This window comes from Eubalaena glacialis, chromosome 14 (genome assembly GCF_028564815.1).
Source record: "Eubalaena glacialis isolate mEubGla1 chromosome 14, mEubGla1.1.hap2.+ XY, whole genome shotgun sequence".
NCBI lineage: Eukaryota > Metazoa > Chordata > Mammalia > Artiodactyla > Balaenidae > Eubalaena > Eubalaena glacialis.
Window position 1 is genome coordinate 63,049,410 of NC_083729.1, and position 21,993 is coordinate 63,071,402.

General features: G+C 34.0%; 1 protein-coding gene across 4 annotated transcripts in view; it reads right to left on the reverse strand.

Moving 5' to 3' along the window:
* The window catches only part of EXOC6B (exocyst complex component 6B), a 732,384-nt gene that overhangs the window by 424,462 nt on the left and 285,929 nt on the right, over positions 1 to 21,993 (reverse strand). For all 4 annotated transcript variants that reach the window (XM_061168666.1, XM_061168665.1, XM_061168667.1 and 1 more), the window contains one exon: positions 7,002 to 7,070. In XM_061168666.1, the coding sequence (XP_061024649.1) occupies positions 7,002 to 7,070 (69 nt within the window). The remainder of the gene's footprint in view (positions 1 to 7,001; positions 7,071 to 21,993) is intronic.

Here is a 21,993-nt window from a genome sequence, read left to right on the forward strand (position 1 = left end):
ATTTGTCAACATTTTTTAATCTGGGAATTTTTTTTAATTGTTCACGAGCAGATGATCATTAACAACAATATACCACAAGAAGATCATAAATGAGGCACAAACTAGGGGTACAGTTATATTTACAGGTTTGCTCCCCCAATCTCTGAATGATACCCAAGATCCTTGTTAGGGGACATATATACACCCTTTCGGTGATAGAAGGGTGAGTGAGCAGCAAATTTGCAGAAAAGTCAGAAAAATGTTATAATAAATAGAGAAGCTTAAAGTACATACAAATCTTTGTCCAAATTGACTGGAGTTCGAGGCTTGGAGCCCATGAACATGGCTGACATCACTGGGTAGAGTTTTTTAAAAATCTGTAAGACACACTGGTTTCTGTCTTCATTAGACAGATAGTCCATCCATCTTTTTAACTACAACTACACTATGTACAAGAACTTCAGATTATTATTATTCATCATTCCCCTTCCAGTAAAATTTTTACTTTATGTTATTTTCTCCCTTCCTAAAAAAATTATCTTTAATGACTGTAAAATGCTTCATATCCTGTCCCTTACCTGCCCATTTCCAAACTGTACAGGAAGATTTAAACAGTATAAGTTGTTTAAAACAATTCTATAAAACACACCTACCTTTGCCCTGCACACTTCCATTTGCATTACTACATCAAGGACCAAGTCTCAATTAACCACTATCTGACCCTTGTTCACTTTCTTCCCTCCCCTCCTCCTGCCAAAGTTTGCCCTTCCTGCCAAAGTTCAGCACTTCCTAGAAAAGTCTCACAGCCTGTTTGATATTGTACTTCACTTTAGTCACCAAAGGAAGAATTTACAGGTGCTTGGCCCCATCTATAAGACCATGACCGAAATCTGACCTCCTGTTACAATACGTGAACTCCTGCCCTACTGATAAGGCTGGCAGATATAAGTAGGATTTTTCAAATAATCCTTTGGGAATTTATAAGCAGCACAGCCATAAAAGGGGGGTGAATGGAAGGTCGGTTTCACTAAAAATAATAAATATTGCCATGTTTATTCAAAGTGTGCCTTGTTATCCTCCAGGCCAAAAGTTCAGATAAACACTATTGTAAATGACAAATATTAGAACTTTTTGTTACTTCTGTTATGATCCTTCCGTTGGACACCAATAGAACTGTTTTCCCTTGTATAAGTCCCAGCTCTGATATTGTATAACACTGACTGAGACTAGAATGCTGGATTCATTTGCAGGTCAAAAGGAGGGTAGCTATCTTTCAAAATAAAAAACAAACATTTATTTAGTATTATATACTACTAATACTAAGTGCAAAGTGCTAGGACTAAAAAAAATGAATAAAATATGGTACCTGCTCTAAAAAAGCTTGTAGTCTATTGAGGAAAAAGAATGCCTATTTAGAATACAATGATATAATACAGTAAGCACTAATGTAAATATGTACTGAGTCCTATAATAGTGCAAAGAGGAAGAGGGTCCACTGTGCTCAAAGTGAAACATCAGGAAAATTTGCTAGAGGATATAAATAGGAAATAAATATGAATCAGTAAAATAGAAATGGGAATAGTAATTCAGGCAGAAGGACTAGCTTGAAAAAAGGATGAGATGCATGAAATAACATGGTACATTCAAAGAGCTGCAAGCAGTTCAGTATCATTAAAGCAAGGTGGTAAGCAGCAGGAAATATGGCAGACCAGACATGGATATGTACTTCCATATGCTGTATCTTCTTCTATACTTCTATATTTTACTCCACGGATGACCAATTAGAGCATATTGGTCAGATTTGTGTGATAGATAGATTATTAACACTACAGTGAGAAGTAAGTGAGGGGGTTATGATACAAGGTAGGGAGAACATTTAGGAGACTGTTTTCAATAATCCTGATGAAAATCTGCACTAGGATAGGGGAGGATAAAGTAGAACTACATTTAAGAGGTAACATTTGCAAGATTTGGAGATCTGGATATGTTACTGAGAAAAAAGGAAGGGATTAAGAGTTTTAAGTGGTAAACTGTCAACAAAGTCAAAAGCAGCTGAAAAGTCCAGTAAGATACAGATTCAGGGTAGTGGTATGAACAGAAGATAAATATCCTGGGTTGATGAGAGAATGAAGCGTAAAGAAGTACAGACAAGTATAGGAATGGAAAGGAATGAGAGAGAGAAGATTTACTTTCTCCTCAGTCCTCATTTCTCTATTCCTAAATCTCTTCTTAAAGCCTAATGTTAATATTAAGTACATCAGGAAATAAGAAAATATTTATGTTATGAATATTTATATTAAATATCTTTGTCATTAATATTATGAGGAGCTATCTTTCATTATACAATAATACAAATCAGTGATTTGAGAATGGGGAAATAAATACAGAAAAGTTATAAATTACTGCTCCAAAAAAGCTGCAAAAAGTCACCCCTAGAAGTTATACATGCTGTGGCCCTCGCTTTAGCAAATGAGATATTTGAGTTCTTATTTAAAGTCCCTATAGGAATGGAACAGCGACATCTAAAAAATAAACATGTATTCCAGAAAAAATAGAGCTGAGTTCTTATCACCCTAGTTGAGATAGGGTGTTTCTTCAAAACTCAAGAAACGTTATGAATGGGGGAAGAGGCCTGTTTCTGCCATATAAACAATGCTTTAAAATTTATGAACAATAAATATTTCAATATTATTGAATACCAGTGTATAGAATTTATTTTGAAGTGGGCAGTTTAAGGTCTCCCTGTTTTGTCCTCACAATTTAAGATTATATAGGCTTTGTGTATTTAAGAATGTGTGAATTTTAAATAATTGATAAACTCTGCATGGTGATGGCAGAAACTACAACCTCTATCAACATGTCTACACTTTGTCATATACTTTGAAAAATACCAATAACATGTCTAATGACCAGCATCAGAGACACATAATTTTTGCCATATTAACTACCATTTATTAAATGCCAACTATGTGCCAGAGATAGGTACCGTTCATACAATATCTATAACTGCACTAAGTGGTAATTATTACTGCATTTTATACATGAGAAAGCTAAGGTTTGGGTGACTTGCTTAACACCACTAGTGTGCAAATAAATTACCTCAGTACTCTTATGAATCACTACTAGAGTTCTCACTTGAGGAAAATTTGTTATATTTTCTATATCATTAAATCTTAATAAAGCTTAAAAAACTAGCATACACACAGTGATGATATAGTGCTGTCATATTATAGTCATTCAAAGGTTGTAACTTCTTTCCTGATATATTATAGTTTTGTAAAAGCATAAGTCCTTGACTTATCCATCTTTAGGTACCATTTATTTATCTATTCATTCAACTAATATTTATTGAGTACCTACACTAAGTACTGTTGTAAGTACTGAGGATATAGCATTATACTAAACAAACTACCCATTTTCAAGACTTTACACTATTTGAGAGGAAATATTCACTTGATTTTGCAATTATGAGGCTTATAAAACTTTATATGAGCAAATATGGTTCTTTAACCATACATACTACTGAAGAGACTAAACAAAATCATGGAGCATGGAAGCAAGATAATAAGGGAGAAAGGAGAGGGAAGTACGTGGCAAAGGAAAAATGCGTATTACTGCATATGTGATTTCTACTCAACTTTCAATAAATAGATAACTTCTATCTTATACAAATCATTTTATAAAATAGAAAAAAGGGAAGAATGTTCAACAATTCTAATGAGGTTTAAATAACACTGACTTACAAACCACATAAAGACAATGCAAAAAAAAAAAAAAAAAAGAGTTAGAAGAAAAGAAAACTATGGCCATAAACAGAAACAGATTAAAAGATTAAAAATAAAATAAATAAACAAAAAGCAGTTGAATTCCACAGGGTGTTAAAAAAAAAAAGGCAGTAATACATCCTCATCAAGTTGGATTTATCTAAGGAATGCAAGGATTGTTTAATATCAGAAATATCTATCAATGAAATCCATCACCTTCATGAATTAAAGGATAAAAACCATAGCATTATATCAGTATATTTGGAAAACAAATTCAATAAAATTCAGTACTCATTTATGGTTTTATAAAAAATTATAAGAAGTCTAGGAATAACTAGATAAAGAATATTTACCAAAATCCTATTGCAAACATCAAGTTAATGGAGAAAGTTTAGATACTTTCTCTTTGAAATTAGAAAACAGAGAAGGATGTCCACTATCACTTTACTAAACAACAAAGTAATGATGATCCTGGTCAATACAACAGCACAATAAGAACAAAGAGATATATGGCTAGGAAGAAAAGAAACAAAGTCAATATCTGCATATATTATGATCAACTACACAGAAAACCTATCATAAACCAAAAAGACAAACTACAATAACTAGCAAAAGAGTTGAGCAGGTTGCCAGATGTAGGTTAACTTACAAAAATCAAGTGTTTCTCAATATCAGCAATAACACTAGAAAATAAAGTAGGAAATAGCAACAAAAACTATCAGCATTTTGTTGTTAACTTAAAAAAAAATGCCCAAGACTATTAACATAGAAAAAAATCTTAATTAAATAACTTTAAAGTAGATCTTATTCTTCCACAAATGGGATAACTTACCATTACAAAGTGGTCACTTCTTCCCAAAACTTATCTATAAATTCAATTGATTCAAACAAATATTCTAAGAAATTTTTTCTTATAAACTCAAACTGACTATAAAATATATATGGAAAAGTAAAGTTCTATAAATAGTGAAAGCAATTTAAAAGAGGAAAAATGAGAAGGTACTTCTTTTACTCTATATGTAGATATATTACAAAACCAAATATAACAAACTATAGAGCTGAGAAACAGATTCACATAAATATGAATATTTAGTGTATGCCAGATGTACTACCAGGAATTACTGAGTGATGTACAGATTATGTAATAGATGGGATTAATAAAACTGAATTCATCACATAGAAAAGAACTGAGTTGGACCCCTACCTCATCCCTATACATACAGCAGTGAAAACAAGATGGATCAAAATCAAAATGTGAATGATAAAATGTTAAAGGTAATGGAAGAGGAATGCTCTATGACCTTGAAAGAGAGAGGGATTTTTTAAAAACAAGAATCAAAAAGTACAGATTATAAGGTTAATACTGATTGACTTGATTACATTAAAATCAAAGAGTTCTGTTTCACAAAAGATAACACAGACATAGTTTAGAATCTGGTGGCAAACTGGAAAAAAGATATCTGTAATATCTTAAACTGTTAATATCTACAATATTGGAAGAATTTCTGACATGTCTCTTTCCAGCAAACAGAAAAGACAAAAACAAGAAATCCAATAAAAAAAACTGAACAAAGACTAAAAGTAGGCCATTCAGAGAAGAAAAATCTTAAATGATTAGTAAGTCTATAGAGAGAAGCATAACGTTACCAGTAATCAGAGAAATGCAAATTAAAATGATATCAATATCCATCAGGTTAGCAGAAATTAGAAATTGGTGAAATTAAATATTATATTGATACATATACCTTATAACCCAAGAATTTCATGCCTAGGTATAGAAAACATAGAAACTTACACACCAGTCCATAAGAGGGTACTATTTGCTACAGCAAAATATTATAGGCAATTTAAGTGTTATCACTAAAGTAATAGATAATTAAATACAGTAAATACAAACCATCAATTAACTATCACGTTTAAGTGGGAGGCAATGAACTAGATATACAGACTATAAGGAGGACAGATATTAAAAATAGCGCTAAGCAAAAGATATAAGAAATAGAACTAGGTCCATAAGACAATACTATCTGAATAAGTTAAAAACAAATACATATACAAGTCACTATATATTTTTCAAGGACACAAACACAACCATGATCATGTATTAAACATATTAGAGTTAGTATACTTGGGGATGAAAGACAAATGGGCTTATGGACATGGGATGAATGGAAAAAACATGATAAAATAAAATACAACAGGGGCCTTGTATGAAATGATGAAAAGGGTGTGTCACAAACCAAGATGTATATAATTTATTTAATTCTCTGTACGTGATATTGAAAAGAAACTGTGACTTATTTTAGATGCCTTGATACAATTTTATCTATATCTTGCTTCATTTTTATATAGCAAGAATGATAAATGGAGAGAAGGAATAGAGAGTGAGAAAAGAGGGAGAGGGAAAGAGGGAAGCAGAGAGCAAGGAGAAGTGGGAGGAGGAAGGAGAGGAGAGGAGAAGAAACTATCAGTTCTTTTCTCAAACTACTGGAGATCACCAAAAATACTTCAGGCCATAAAGTCCACCCAAATCATCTGGAGTAATGACTAAGTGACACTATGGTAAATATATGAGGAAAGAAAATGGATAACACACTGGGCAATAAGACATATTCAAATATACTAAAAACAACATGATAGAAGTTTCACTGAACTTTGCTATAAAATATATCAATAATGGACTTCTCTCATCAATTTGTCTTTGATGATACTTTAGCTTCATAGTTTAATTTTTTTATTGACTGTATGTATCTGTGTGTCTGCATGTAGGTGTACTACCAAGAAGGAGAAAGAGCCTTTCTTAGAATACCATTAATACCCATAATATTTCTCCCCAGAGAGGTTCCTCTTCCCATATGTGTTATATGACAAAGGAAGAATTATCAGGAATGATAAAGCAAACAGTTTTTACAAATACTATTTTAATATGTAAAGATAGGCTATTGTTATATAAATAACTACATTATTAAATTAAGACTAGAAATCTGAATTTGTGCGTCACTATTTCTAGGTATAATCTAATAATCTGTTGATGACTGATAGAAATTAACATTACTAGCTATAGCGTATCACATGGCAAATATAAATAAAAGATTCAAGAAGAAAAGAAAGAATTATTTTGTTAATAATTGATACTCCTTAAATAACAGTTTCTTATTCCTTACTCTTAATACTAAACAGAAAAACTATCAAATATGAGAATGCAGAGTTTTGAATTCAATATAGATTTTTATCAGGCAGAGCCAGATAAAGACTCACCAGGACAGAATATATGTGTAGACATCGATAAACAGGAGAGAAATCAACCAAATCTTGGGCCCCAGGTGCCTGCAAAACAACCAAGATTGTCATAAAATATTCAAACAAGGCTATTAAGAGCAACTGCACTCATTTTTAATACTCAAGTGTTAAAAAAAAAAAAAAAAGTATGCTTCCAGAAACCTAGTTTTGGCATTTCAGCCATGGCATTAATAAACAATGAGGATATCACCAAGGTTGGGACACAGAACAGAAACAGGTGTCACTGGTCCTGCATCTGCTTTTAGAGACACATTTGGAGGCTGCAGGAAAAAGTAGGAAAAGAAAAAGGTGGAAATGTGACTTTGCTAACTTGACTTTGTCTTCTTAGATACATGGTGCTCTACATAAAAAAACTAAGTTTCAGTGGTCAAAAACAAAACTTGCCACTTGAATGGCCTGCCAGGCAACTTCTGAAGGGCATAAGAATCAGTGAATATTTAAGTCAGCATGCAATCAAAATACAGAAATATGCCAGGAAGAGGGGGAGATGATTTTTTTTTTTAATTTTATTTATTTATTTAGTTAGTTAGTTGCGCCAGGTCTTAGTTGCAGCCGGTGGTCTCCTTAGTTGTGGTTCGTGGACTCCTTAGTTACGGCTCGCTGGCTCCTTAGTTGCGGCATGCATGTGGGATCTAGTTCCCTGGCCAGGGATCGAACCCGGGCCCCCTGCATTGGGAGCTCGGAGTCTTAACCACTGTGCCACCAGGGAAGTCCCTATATTTTTAAAAATAAGATAATGAATGGAAAACCAAACCTAGAGTAATAGCAACAAATTGTAATATGAACAATGCATACAGATTAATCCTAGACATCAAAAGAGAAAGTAAAACAAAAAACATCAGGTAAGAACTGCAGTATAGTCACAGTGCTAAAACTGATTTGTTACAATCGTGGCGATGAATAAGTCACACTTTACTTTGACCTCAATTTCCTCATCTGAAAAAAAAAAACTATCCAGTTGACCCATAGAAATTTAACAAGAATAAAAGGAAACACTGAAAGCAAATATTAAACAAACTAAAACAAAAAAGAAAAGACAAAATTACATAAAGAAATACAGTAGTCAAAATAAAGACATAGCTGAAGTTTTTACTGTAACACTAGTAACTGTATCATTCATCAGAATATAGGCAGCAGGCACATCTAAATTGGGTTGGGCTGATTGATGATTACAAGGTCAGTTTCTTTTACTTCATAAAGTAAGCCTCATATCTTCTTTAGGGAACAGATTCTTCATCAAGATGCTGTTCCTAATGAAACCTACTCATTCTGCAATTCAACAGTACAATACCTACTTTCTTTTCCCTCCAAAACCATCACACCTCTCTATATATTGGTTCAAGTTTATTGACTATTCTGTTCATTTGCTTTGCATCCATGAGAGTAGAGATTAAATCTCTATGTTTGGGAACCTCACTCTATACAGTACACACTCTATAAGCACTCAAAACAAACTTTTTGTGAATCCAAAGATGATAAGGTGCTTAAGATCCTACACCATGGCCAAAGCATAGTTTCCCTTTAAAAAAAAAAAAAGGCATTTAGAAAAGTTAGTAAGCATTGGACTTCCCTGGCGATCCAGTGGTTAAGACTCCACGCTTCCAATGGAGGGGGCGTGGGTTCGATCCCTGGTCGGGGAACTAAGATCCCACATGCCGCATGGTGCGGCCAAAAAGAAAAAAGAGAAAGAAAAAGTTAGTGAGCATTGCCAAATTACTGAGAAAAACATTTTATGGACAGATGGGCACCATGTAGGTAAAGAAAAGTATGACTAAAAAGCATGTAAAATTTCGAACTTTAAGAGTACAATGGATACTCATTTTCATCTTAACACAAAAAGAGGCAGCAGGTGATCATTTCAGGCATTCTTATTTGAAATGACCACAACATTAGAGCACCTTTACAGTCGCTCCTCTTTGAAGTGGAGATTTCAAGGAAATTTATTTTATTTTTCCAGAAAACCAGAGCCTACTAGTGAAAACTAGAGCTAAGTGAAAAACAATCTCAAAAGAAGAAACAATAGAAAATTTCCATAAAATTATATTTACAATAGTATTTAAATTACCTAAAAATTACATGTGCATATGAAAAAAAGACAAGAAAGAAATGCATAAAAAAAATTTTTTTTCATCTGTATAGAAAATGAAACTTTTCCCCTTTATTTAGAATTAACGATTATAAAGTTATTTTTTAGAAATATATACTTTAAAAAAGTTTAAGAAAACTTTACCTAATTTTAAATAACAAATTTCATCACAACTTTGTTTATATGCTCTTCTTCATGCAGTTTATTTATTTTGTTTTGCTTTGAACTCAGAGCCATGGTTTCATTCAAAAGGAAACTGCTTCTAACCATTGCTCAGACAGAGCCTTGGCCCTTTCACAAGTCAGACCCATCCTTACAGAATGAACATCCACATTAGGGGACAGTTTCCCCAGAAATCTGTGACAAATAACCTAATGGGGCCCTTTACTAATGTTCTGAGAAGACTGGTTTATCTGGGCCAAATAAAAAATAAATATAATTAGAGAGGAGACAAAGGCTTTTCCTGTCATCTCCACCAAATATTTATCAAACCTATTCTCTATGAGGCTGTCTTGACATCATCATATTCAGCTTCAAACTGTTTAAAGTACTCTGACCTGGAAGTACTGGCTCTGCTATTTCTTAGCCTCTGAAACCATAATCCAGTTAAGTCCTCCTAAGCACATGCTTTCCTGCTTTGAAAGTGGTACACAGAAATCTAGACAAGAAGGAGCAGAATGGGGCAAACTTTATTTCCACCCTCCAAATAGCCTACTGTTTAGAAATCATTTTTCCTCCATGCTCCCTTCTGTGAGGAACACTAGGAACACTGTGAGGAACCCAGAAGAGTGGTGTGAGAAGAAAGGTATGTAAAGCATGCACTGACTCATGTTGCTTTGAGCTAGACGTGTTTTCTCTGCTTCCACTAATGAAAAAGAATCACTTACATCTTCAGAAAGGTGGAAGGAGGAGAGCAACATACACTGTACGTGAAGGAATGCTACACGTTTGAAAGGATAAGAAATGAACTTTCAAAAACCTAAATAAATGGGAGTGGGGAAGGAGTACTAGAACAAAAGGCAATGTTTCCTGACTCACATAAATAGTCTATTTCAAGGTCCACATTTTGCTCCCTATTTAAAAAATGCTAAATCTCTGTCAGAGCTGTCTTCATTCTTCTTCTCCTCCATTGCCCCTGCCTCCCCTCAAGTTGCAAAGAATGATCCAAGCAGGTTTAGGTTTCAGCTGGGGCAGAGAGGGAGGGGTCCAAGGACACTTTCCTAAGCTAACAATGACTGCCTCTAATGGTTTCTGTCTCCTAACAAAAGCCATGACTCCGTCTTTATCAGCTTCATCTAATTTTTCCTTTCCAAAGTAAATAACACAGCCCTTGCATTTTACACATGTCCAAGTTTGACAAATCATTATCGACTGAGACTATAACTGTTAAGAGATAACTTTGTGGTAGGACGTTGTCATTTCCTCTCATAAGGGCTTTCTTTCTGAGATACAGAAACATGATTAAAATAGTTAAACATTTCCTCTGCATGGCAGTCAGGAACTCAAGACATTAAGATACTGGAGTCTGTATTTTTCTAGTTCAAATAGATCTATCTTCATACCAACAGTAGCCACAAACAATATACTTAAGATTATTCCGCTTTTTAAACTAGTTGTTTTCCTTAAGAATTCACATGAAATGATTTCATCACCAAGGACAGCAGCTGCCTAATTCCCTATATAGTTTCTGAATGGAGCGCCTTCTGCCAGCTCAAACCTCTTTATTTTCAGGGAGGAGCAAATAGTAGGTAAAATTTTAGATTATGTACCTAAGAAATCTATGCCTGAGAGCACATTATAATATTATATAAATTAAAAGAACTTTGATATATTTTAAAATAACAGATAATAATAAGCTGTTAAAAGAATTTACAGGTGACTGTCCTACAACATCCATAGGCAGATGTCATGGAGGCAACAACTACGTTCGACAATTAAACATTCACATACCCACTAGACATCGTGTACTGTTAGATACCAATATATATGGCTAATCTGTCTGTTTCAACCTTATATTCCTATGATAAATATTAACAGCTTCAGTCAAAGAAATGCTCCCTAATTATTGTCTATAGACTATTTGCTGTTAAATAGCATTATATCCATCAATACACTAGCTATCACATGATGCCACTAAATAGATGGCAAAAAGAGTCCGGACAGAGGACGTTGCAAAGTAAGAAAAGTAAATTTATAAATAGAATTAATGAAAAGCACCCTGAAAAAAATAGTCTTTTGAACCTCTGTACACAATATACATTAGAGAAGATATAAAGATTCAGAGGAGAAACGGGAATATTAGATGTCAAGAAGAAAAGAAACATGAGTATTTCTAATTATGAAAATTCTTGCAAAACATCAGGATCTGATTTTTATATGTTTTTCTTCTTTTCTAATACATCTTAGTTCAAGTCAAAGGAAGTTTCTGAAAATGGAAAGGTTAGTGGGTAAGTTCGTCTCATATATGATAAGGAAAATGTTTTTAATGTTTTTAAAAAAAGGAGATTTTGATTTTAAAATAAATAATGACATTCAGGTTTTAACAGATACACTCATTTAATATTTATTTTCCAAAAAAAAGGAGTTAGAAGTTAGTTCTTTCCACTACCTTTAAAGGCTCACTAGTGAAGGGAGGCAGGGAGAAAGAGTATCTGTAGGTAACAACCTGGTAAATCTACCTGCTTTACTACTGGGTAAGCACATCATTAGAAAAGGGGAATAGAGTACAAGAAACCATCGCTTGTCTCCTTCCACTCAAGAAGAGTAGCAAATGTACTAAGAGAGATTTACCTAGGCTGCTGATAAAGACAGTACATGAAAACAGAAATGCATTAGAGTGCTCTAGTTCTGTTGTTCACACAGCTGCCCCAGGAGATACAGACACACAAACACACACACACACACCCAGGCCATTTATTTTTCTCTTACGAACCCTTGTAAAGTAGGTGGATCTTCCAAAAAGAGTATGATAGAAGTTTGCAAGGAATTTAGATATGTTTCTCACTAATTATTTGAATCATTCTCCATCTTGAAAATACTTTTGATTACCACTTAAAACAGTATTTTGGTATTTTGGTTTCTTGGTGTTGGTAAATGAATCTAGGGACTTGGTGCCTATCTCTGAAAATTAGGTGGATCTCAAGTCATTAAAATGCACCAGGCATTTTTCTCAAAGGAGAAAACAACAAATGATTAGCTAAAGGGGCATTGCCTCTGAATTCAGAGGATCAAATTTGACTGCCCATATTATGTTTGGAAGCCAGGAAATACCCGTCAAACATTTTTTACCAGTGTACTTTTCTGAACTACTTGACTTCCAAATTTCAGAGAAAAGAAGGGTAGAATTCATTTGCACATAAGCTTTAATAAAGCTGGACTAAACACCACAGACACACAAAATAGAAGGCATAGGATTCTAAGTGACTATAATTGGCTAAAGTATAAAAAATTTTCTAAGCTTTTAAACATATAAGAACACCCTGACCAGAGCCCTAGCCTAAAAAGTACAGTATTTTTCTATTGAGCTTCTCACAAATTATTAGAATTCTTCCTGAGAAATCCCTCGGTAGATTACCACTTAATTTACTCAAGTACTTGCACTAAACAGAAGAAATCAGGAAAAATATCAGCATTTCTCCTTACTGAGACATTGCAAAAAACCTTGTGGCCAAAATTAAATGAGGGTCCCTCAAGAATTCTCTGCTTGAACCTGAACACTTCGGAAATAAAAATTCAACTGGTCCTTATTTAACAATGGTCTACTATATGCTAAGAAACTCTAAACTATTAGGCAAAAAGGAAATTTAGCACGAATATGGTATTAAATATGAAAGTTCTAAGAGAAGGAAAAGTTAAGGTGGTCAAAAGTAGGTAGAAGAAAATATTATAATATTATAGATAAAGAACTAATATCCCTAATATATAAGGAAATCATAAAAATTGAAGGGAAAAAAACCCAAAATCATTAGGAAAAAATGGGCAAAAAACATGAGCAGATAGTTTATTGGGGAAAAAAGATACAAATAGCCCTCAAACTTATCAGATACTACATTTCACCCACAGTAAAAGGAATGCAAACTCAAACTATACCATTTCTCATTTGTGCAACTGGAAAAATTCAATAACTTAACAAAATGGTCTCTTAAGGAAGCTATAAGAAAATAGGCACCTCATACATTGCTGGTAGGGGGGAGGTATAGAAAATGTTACAACCTCTATGGAGCAGAATTTGACATTATCTAACAAAACTACATATGCATTTACCCCTTGAATCAACAATCTAGAAACCTACCCTGAAGAAACATCTCCAACTATATGGAAAACAATTCTCAGGTTTTGTGGTTTATTAGGAAACTTTTTTTAAGTTTTAAGGTGTTTTACATACAGTAAAATCCATCCTTTCTAGTGAACAACTCTGTATGTTCTAAAAAAATCCATATAGTCCTGTAATCACTATCACAATCTAGATTTTTAAAAAGGGTTCCACCACCCCCAAAATTTCCCTCATGCCCCTTTGTAGTCAAATTGTTCCCTAATGCTCAGCCCTTGACAAACACTGATCCATTTTATGTCCCTGGAGTTTTGCTTTTTCAAGAATGTCATATAAATAGACTCATACCATATGTAGCCTTTGAATCTTGCTTCTTTCATTTAGCATAATGCATTTGAGATTCATTTATGTTGTTTCATGTATCTATAGTTCACTTCTTTTTATTTCAGAGTGATACTCTAATTATGGATACACCACGGTTCATTTATCCCTTCACTCATTGGAGGACACTTGGGTTGCTTCTACTTTCTGGCAATGTATGAATAAAGTTGCTATAAACATTCAGGTAGAGGTTATTGTGTGAATATAATGGGTAAATTCCTAGGAGTGAGACCGCTGGGGTCATATGGTAAGTGTATGTTCACCTTTATAATACACTAACAGGCTGTTTTCCAAACTGACTGTACCATTTTGCATTTTCACAGCAATATTTAAGTTGTTCAGCACCCTGCCAGTACTTGATTTTATCAGTATTTTGTTAAGCTAATTCAAATAGCTATGTAGTAGAAACACTATACTTTCATAGGAAAAGATTGGAAATCATTAAATGCCTACATATAGGAAATTGGCTGAATAAACTATGGTTCATTCAAATAATAGAGTACAATTTGGCAGTAAAAATAGAATGAGAATGATTTCTATGAACTGATATGAAAATTACTATTTTCAGGATATATTTTCAAGTGAAAAAACAAAGTACAAAAAATATATATGTATGATGCTATTAATGTTGTGTAAGGTATGAGCAAGGGTAAGTACACACACCACAAACACACACAAACTCAAAATACTGATTACTTACAAAGGGTGGGTAGGATCAGGAAGGGAGAGATAAAGAGGAAAATGGGATTTCACTGAACATATCTTCTTACATAATTCTGCCTTTTGAACCATGTTCATATTTTACATAGTCAAAAAAATTAAATTAATAAGGATGGGGAACCCCAAAAATAACACAAAAAGAAACAAATGAACCTAAGAATATATAAATTTGGTAACAATCACACACGAGAAAATAAAATAGCCAAGAAACATCTGAACAAAATACTCTGAACTATATAGCTCCACTGTATTGTAAGATGAGAAGAACTGTGAACAAATCTTGAACTTAATAAGTTTACTGCTTTTAGTGGCACATGCATAGAAATTCTGAAACTATTTTGTGTTATATGATTAGGCAAATGAGTAAATATATTAATACTCTGGGAACCAGAATTCTCAGAGACACAAATATGGAATAGAAGAAGAGGAAGAACTATGATATCAGGTTTAAATTAGAAGCATCAGGTTTACCTCACAATTTATAAAAATGCCTATGTTGGTATAGCATGTGTATTTCTTAACTCTGTCCACAAAAAGAGCGTACCTAATGCCCACATCTCAGTTTCTAAATATCACTGTCCAGTAAAAGGAACAAGAACTCTTTGACAAAATAGATAATACTGGGGGCTGGGGCAAAACCTGGAGTAGACCAAGAATATCTTGTGCCAGAAAAAAAAGGAAGTGCTCAAAAATTGATGAAGACAATGGATGAGACTCCCACTAGCCAAATTTGGAACAACTGGAGAATCAGAATGAAAGACAAGAATGGACTGTAACACTTGTATATAAAAAAGAATATATGCGACAACACTGACACATAAAAAAAAGAAAGGGAGAAAAGTAAAGTTCTTTATAGAATAATGTCAACTAATCAATGTGAATGAAATGATAAAGATAGAAAAATCACTATTTTATAATCACCACAGTAACACATGATTCAGGAAAACACCATCAATGAATTCTAAACGAACAGGTGAAAAACAGGGAACAGGATAGCTGCATGATCTAAAAGTATCACTCCTAGATCACTTATTAATTACAAAGGAGGAAAGGCACCTTTACAGTGGAGAAATCTGGTAGACACCACCTTAACCAATTGTGTACATCCTGATATGATGCACTGAAAAGAACATAATACTACTTTTGTTATATTCCTGCCAAAAATGATTAACCTGAATCTAATCATGAGGACGCACCAGAGGTACCTAAATAAAGGGATATTAAAGGAGAATAAATAGACATAAAAATTAAATGCAATGTGTGATACTTGTCTAGATGTGGTTGCAGAATAAAATGAAAGAAAAAAAACTTATGGGGACATTATGGGGACAACTGGGGAAATTTGTATACAAGTTATATATTAAGTGGTAGTATTGTACCAAAATTAAAATTCCTGAGTGTGACCATTGTATTGTGGTTATGTGGAAGGATGTCATTCTCAGAAAACTAGAAGTTTCTGTATTGAGAGTTCAAATATGATGGATGAAATATGCCACTTTCTTTCAAATGATTCAACTTTAGCTGGGGCAGTGGGAGAGGGTGGAGAATAAAATTGACTTTCAAAATCAATTTTTTGAGAGAAAAATTCTCCAAATTTAATAAGTATTTAAGTGAAGGTATATGTATGTTCATCTTACCACTCTGGTAAGTTTTCTAAAGATTTAAAATTTCTTTTAAAAAAGATTTTTAAAAGAGGATATTACTCTAGAGGTGGGAGTTGGGGATGGGCAAGATGAGTGAAAGGGGTCAAAAGGTACAGATTTCCAATTATAAAATAAATGTCATGGCATGTAATGTACAGCATGGCAACTATAGTTAATAATAATGTATTATATACTTGAAAGTTGTTCAGAGAGTAGATCTTAAAAGTTCTCATCACCAAAAAAAAAAAAAAATTGCAGCTATGTATGGCGATAGATTAACTAGACTTACTGTGGTGATCATTTTGCAATACACAGAAATATCAAATCATTACATTGTACACCCAAAACTAATATAATGTTATATGTCACTTATACTGTAATTAAAAATTCTTATAAATAAGTAAGCAGAGGATGTTACAGAAGAGCTGAGATTGACCTAGTCCTGAGGGAAAAGTAGAATTTGGTATTTTAGACAAGGAGTCATGGGGGAGTACATTCCCTAGTTGGGGTTATTAGCAACTTAGCACAGAGTGAAGGTGGTAGTTGAATAAGCAATGAGCACATAAAGGAGAAATTCCAGAAGACCTGAAAAGGCAAGTAGACTTTTATAATTAAGGCAAATAATTTCAAAACAAGAACTTTATACTATCAGAAAATGAAAAAATTTTAAAGATCTTAAATCAATGAGAGCCATAATAAATTTTTGCCAATGGACAGACCCAAAAGATCAAAAACTAGGAATAAGAAAAGCAAAACAGAATATCTAAGCGTGTCATAATGTTTTCATTCAACTTTGTCAATTGTCTTTATTGCCATTTGGTTATAAATATAGGTACCTACTTTTCATTTGACTACATTTATCCTTAATAGACCAGCTTTCACCAAGAATAGAAATGGAAAACTCAAAGGAGACAGGGGTCAGTGGGTCCAGGGAACCAGCAAAGCAGGCCAGCATGTTAAACTGTATTCTTTTAACAGACATACTTTGTATATGAAATATCTAGGACTACTACTTATTTTTACAATGGAGTATATTCTCATCTTTTTTTTCCAAACATGTGGTCCTGCCAGTGTATCTTCCATTTTGCCATTTTTTAATACACACTCAGTAAAAGTAATATTTCCGTCAACAACTGCACAAATATGATAATAAATGGCAATATCCAATGTGCAGACACAACCGGGATCGTGGCTTAGTGGAAAAACCATATCCTTTGTAGCAACCTTGCAGCTCAGGGCTAGTATATTACTACCATGCTTAGAAAGAGACTAGGTTGGAAATATAGATTTTTTTATGTGAATTCAACTAACTTTTAAAAGTTTGAAATTAATTTTAAAACTTTTAAGCACTGTACAAGCCAACAACCATTCTGTAAGCTGTTTCTGGCCCATGGGCTGCCAATATACAACCTCTAATTTAAACTCTAAAGTCCTAACAGCATCTTTTATTTCACTTTAACTTGCTGAGAAATAACCCTCATTTTGTTACCTTCCCGTCAATAGAAAGTTCTGCAATAAACAATTTGAAATTTGGATCAAATATCATAACCACAATTTTACATAAGCAATTTGACATTAATTAATTATTGTCACTATTTTATAGGTGAGAAAAGAGATGCTTAGAGAAATTATAGGACTTCCTCCAACAGCACAAAAGCTGACAGAACTTACACTTTCTATAGACAAATCTTGTGTTTTTTTACAATCACCTTGTTATGGCCTGAATTGTGTCTCCCCCAAAATTCATATATTGAAGCCCTAACCCCCATAGTGACTGCATTTGAAAATAGGGCCTTTAAGGAGGTAATTAAAGTAACATAAAGTCATAAGGGTGGGACCCTAATACAATAGGACTGATGTCCCTATAAGAAGAGGAAGACACACCTGGGGCGTGCAAGCAGAGAAAAAGCCATGTGAGGACACAGCAAGAAGGTAGCCATTTGCAAGCCAAGAGGAAAGGCCTGAGGATAAACCAACCCTGCTGGCAATTTGATCTTGAGAGTATCACCCTCCAGAACTATGAGAAAATAAATGTCTGTTGTTTAAGCCATGCAACCTGTGGTATTCTGGTATGGCAGCTCTAGCAAACAAATACAACTTGTTACCTCAAAATTAGTAAAGTACCATAATCAAAAAGACATCTTGGGGCTTCCCTGGTGGCGCAGTGGTTGAGAATCTGCCTGCCAATGCAGGGGACACAGGTTCGAGCACTGGTCTGGCAAGATCCCACATGCCGCGGAGCAACTAAGCCCGTGAGCCACAATTACTGAGCCTGCGCGTCTGGAGCCTGTGCTCCGCAACAAGAGAGGCCGCGATAGTGAGAGGCCCGCACACCGCGATGAAGAGTGGCCCCCGCTTGCCGCAACTGGAGAAATCCCTCGCACAGAAACGAAGACCCAACACAGCCATAAATAAATAAATAAAATTAAAATATATATATATTAAAAAAAAAAGACATCTCGGAAGGCTTTATATTAAACACATGACATTTGTATTTAAATTAGCACTTCCATCGTGTTAATTACATATTTCAAAAAAGACACCAAAATCTTAAGAGTTAAACCTGACATGGATCATTTGTTCAACAAACATTTATTTGATCCATACTCTATTAAGAGTTTTGTGGATAACATAGTGACCACTGCTCACTAACAGTATGTAAACAAATTAAGAGAGATATGTGCCAGAAATATGACACCAATGAAGTGTTCTAAGAATACAGAAGCTCTGAAGTAACCTAGAAACAAAGAAGAAACCATAGGTACTGTTTCTTCAAGCTATTTCTTACTCAATACTGCTTTATTTCAGTAGATTTTTTGTTTACAGTAGATTGTATTCACCACTCCATGTAAATATACATCATCAAAAACTACATCAAGATATATTTCACCTTTATTCCAAAAAAAGCACACAGTCAGAATGCCATAATAGTAACTATTATATACTGGTAGCATTGTATGTGCCAAGCACTATGACAGAAGCATCATATAAATTACTTCAGTCAATCCTCACAACGACCCTACCCTTAGTAGGTATTATTGTCCCCTTTCTCACAAATAATATGTCACCTTAAATGGTTCTTTGTACTATATCTTCCAACATTTCAAAAATAATATTTTGGATAAATCTAATATATTCTCAAGCTAAAATGTTCACTACTTCTAAAAATATTTTTTAAGTTCTGTCTAGACATTTAGAGAAAAGCAATAACATCTGCATATACCACAGTATGACATAAAGATTCAAAACAGATTTCCAACATCAAAACCAGGCCGGCCAAGTGCACCACTCCCCATCCTCCCCACAAAGCAGCTGAGGTCCCACCACAGCTGGAGGGCAGGTGCAGCCCACATGAGGGACAACCCTTGAGCACCTGGCTCTGGTGGCCAGGGAAGACTGTGCTTCCAGGCCCCAAGGATCATACCTTATACAAGAACACTCCTTTAAGACTGAGAGAGACAGCTGTTTCACCTAATACATATAGACAAACACAGAGAGCCAGGCAAAATGAGGAGACAAAGGAACATATTCCAAATCAAAAAATAAGACCGATGCCCAGAAAAAGACCTTAAAGAAACGGAGATAAACAACCAACCTGATAAACAGTTTAAAGTAATGGTCATAAACATACTCACCAAACTCAGGAGAGGAATGAATGAACACAGTGATATCCTTAACAAAAAGATAGAAAATATAAGAAAGTACCAAACAGCAGTTATAACTCAACTGAAAAATACACTTGAGGGGTTCAACAGCAGATTGGATGAAGAAGAGTGAATCAATGAGCTGGAAGAAAAGCATGGAAATCACCTAGAAAAAGAAAAAAAAATGTTTTAAGTGAATATACCTAAGGGACCTCTGAGACAACATCAAGCAGAATAACATTCACATTATAGAAGTCCCAGAAGGCAAAAAGAAGAGAAAGGGTCAGAAAAATTATTTGAAAAAGTAATAGCTGAAAACTTCCCTAATCTGGGGAAGGAAACAGACATCCAGGTCCAAAAGAGTTCCAAGTAAGGTGAAACCAAAGAGAACCACACCAAGACACATTATAATTAAAATGGTAAAAGTAAGGACTAGGAGAGAATCCTAACAGCAATAAGAGAAAAGCAACTTATTACATAGAAAGAGAACCTCATAAGGCTTTCAGCAGATTTCTCAGAAGAAACTTTGCAGGCCATAAGTGAATGGCATGACATATTCAAATTACGGAAAGGAAAAATTTTCCAACCAATAATTCTCTACCCAGCAAGGTTATCATTCAGAATTAAAGGAGAGAGAAAGATTTTTCCAAATAAGCAAAAGCTAAAGAAGTTTATCACCACTAAAGTGGACTTATAAGAAATGTTACAGGGAATTCCCTAAGTTGAAAAAAAAAGGCACTAATTAATAAGGAGAAAACATAAGAAAATTAAAATCTCACGGGAAAAGGTAAATAAGAAGGTAGCAGATCGATCACTTATAATGCTACCATGAAGTTTAAAAGACAAAAGAAATAAAATTAGCTAAAAATACAATAATTTGCTAAGGGAACATAAAATAAAAAGATGTTAAATGTGACATCAAAAACATAAAATGTAGTGGGATAGTAAAAAATGTAGAATTGTGGAAAGTGCTCAAATTTAAGTTGCTATCAACTTAAAATAGACTGTTATATACATGGGATGACACGTGTGAACCTGATAACTACAAAGAAAAAACTTATAGTAAATACACAAATGAAAATGAGAAAGGAATCTAAACAAAGCACTAAAGAAAATCATCAAACCACAATGGAAGAGAGAAAAAGAAACAGAGAAACTATAAAAATAGCTAGAAAACAAATCACAGAATGGCAATAAGTACCTACCTATCAATAATTACTTTAAACATAAATGGACTAAATTCTCCAATCAAAAGACAGAGTGGCTGAATGGATTAAAAAACAAAAATAAAAAACAAGACCCATCTACATGCTGCCTACAAAAGACTCACTTCATAAGTAAGGACATAAACAGACTGGATGTAAAAGGATGGAAAAACACATTCCGTGCAAATGGAAATGAAAAGAAAGCTGGTATAGCTATACTCATATGAGACAAAATGGACTCTAAAACAAAGACTGTAATAAAAAACAAAGAGAGGCACTACATAACAATAAGGGGGTTAATACAGCACGAATATATAACGTTTATAAATATGTGCGAGGCAAATGTGATAACCACTACACTACGGAAACAACACTTAAAATATGTATGCACCCAACACAGGAGTACCAAAATATATAAAACAAATATTAACGAACTTAAAGAGAAAATTAACAGCAATACAATAATAGTAGGAGACATTGACACCCCACTTATAGCAATAGATACACCATCCAGATAGAAAATCAATAAGAAAACATTGGCCTTAAATGACATATTAGATCTGATGTAATTAATAGATTTATACAGAATACTCCATCTAAAAGCAGCAGAATACACATTCTTCTCAAGTGCACATGGAACATTCTCCAGGATAAATCACTTGTTAGGCCAAAAATCAAGTCTCAATAAATTTAAGATGACCAAAATCATATTAAGCATCTTTTCTGGCCACAAAGCTATGAAAATAGAAATCAATTACAAGAGGAAAACTGAAAAAAAAAAAAACTCCACAAAAATGTGGAAATTAAACAACATGCTACTAAACAACCAGTGGGTCACTGACAAAATCAAAAGTGAAATCAAAAAAATATGTAGAGACAAGTGAAAATAGAAATATTACATACTGGGCTTTCCTGGTGGCGCAGTGGTTGAGAATCTGCCTGCCAATGCAGGGGACACGGGTTCGAGCCCTGGTCTGGGAAGATCCCACATGCCGCGGAGC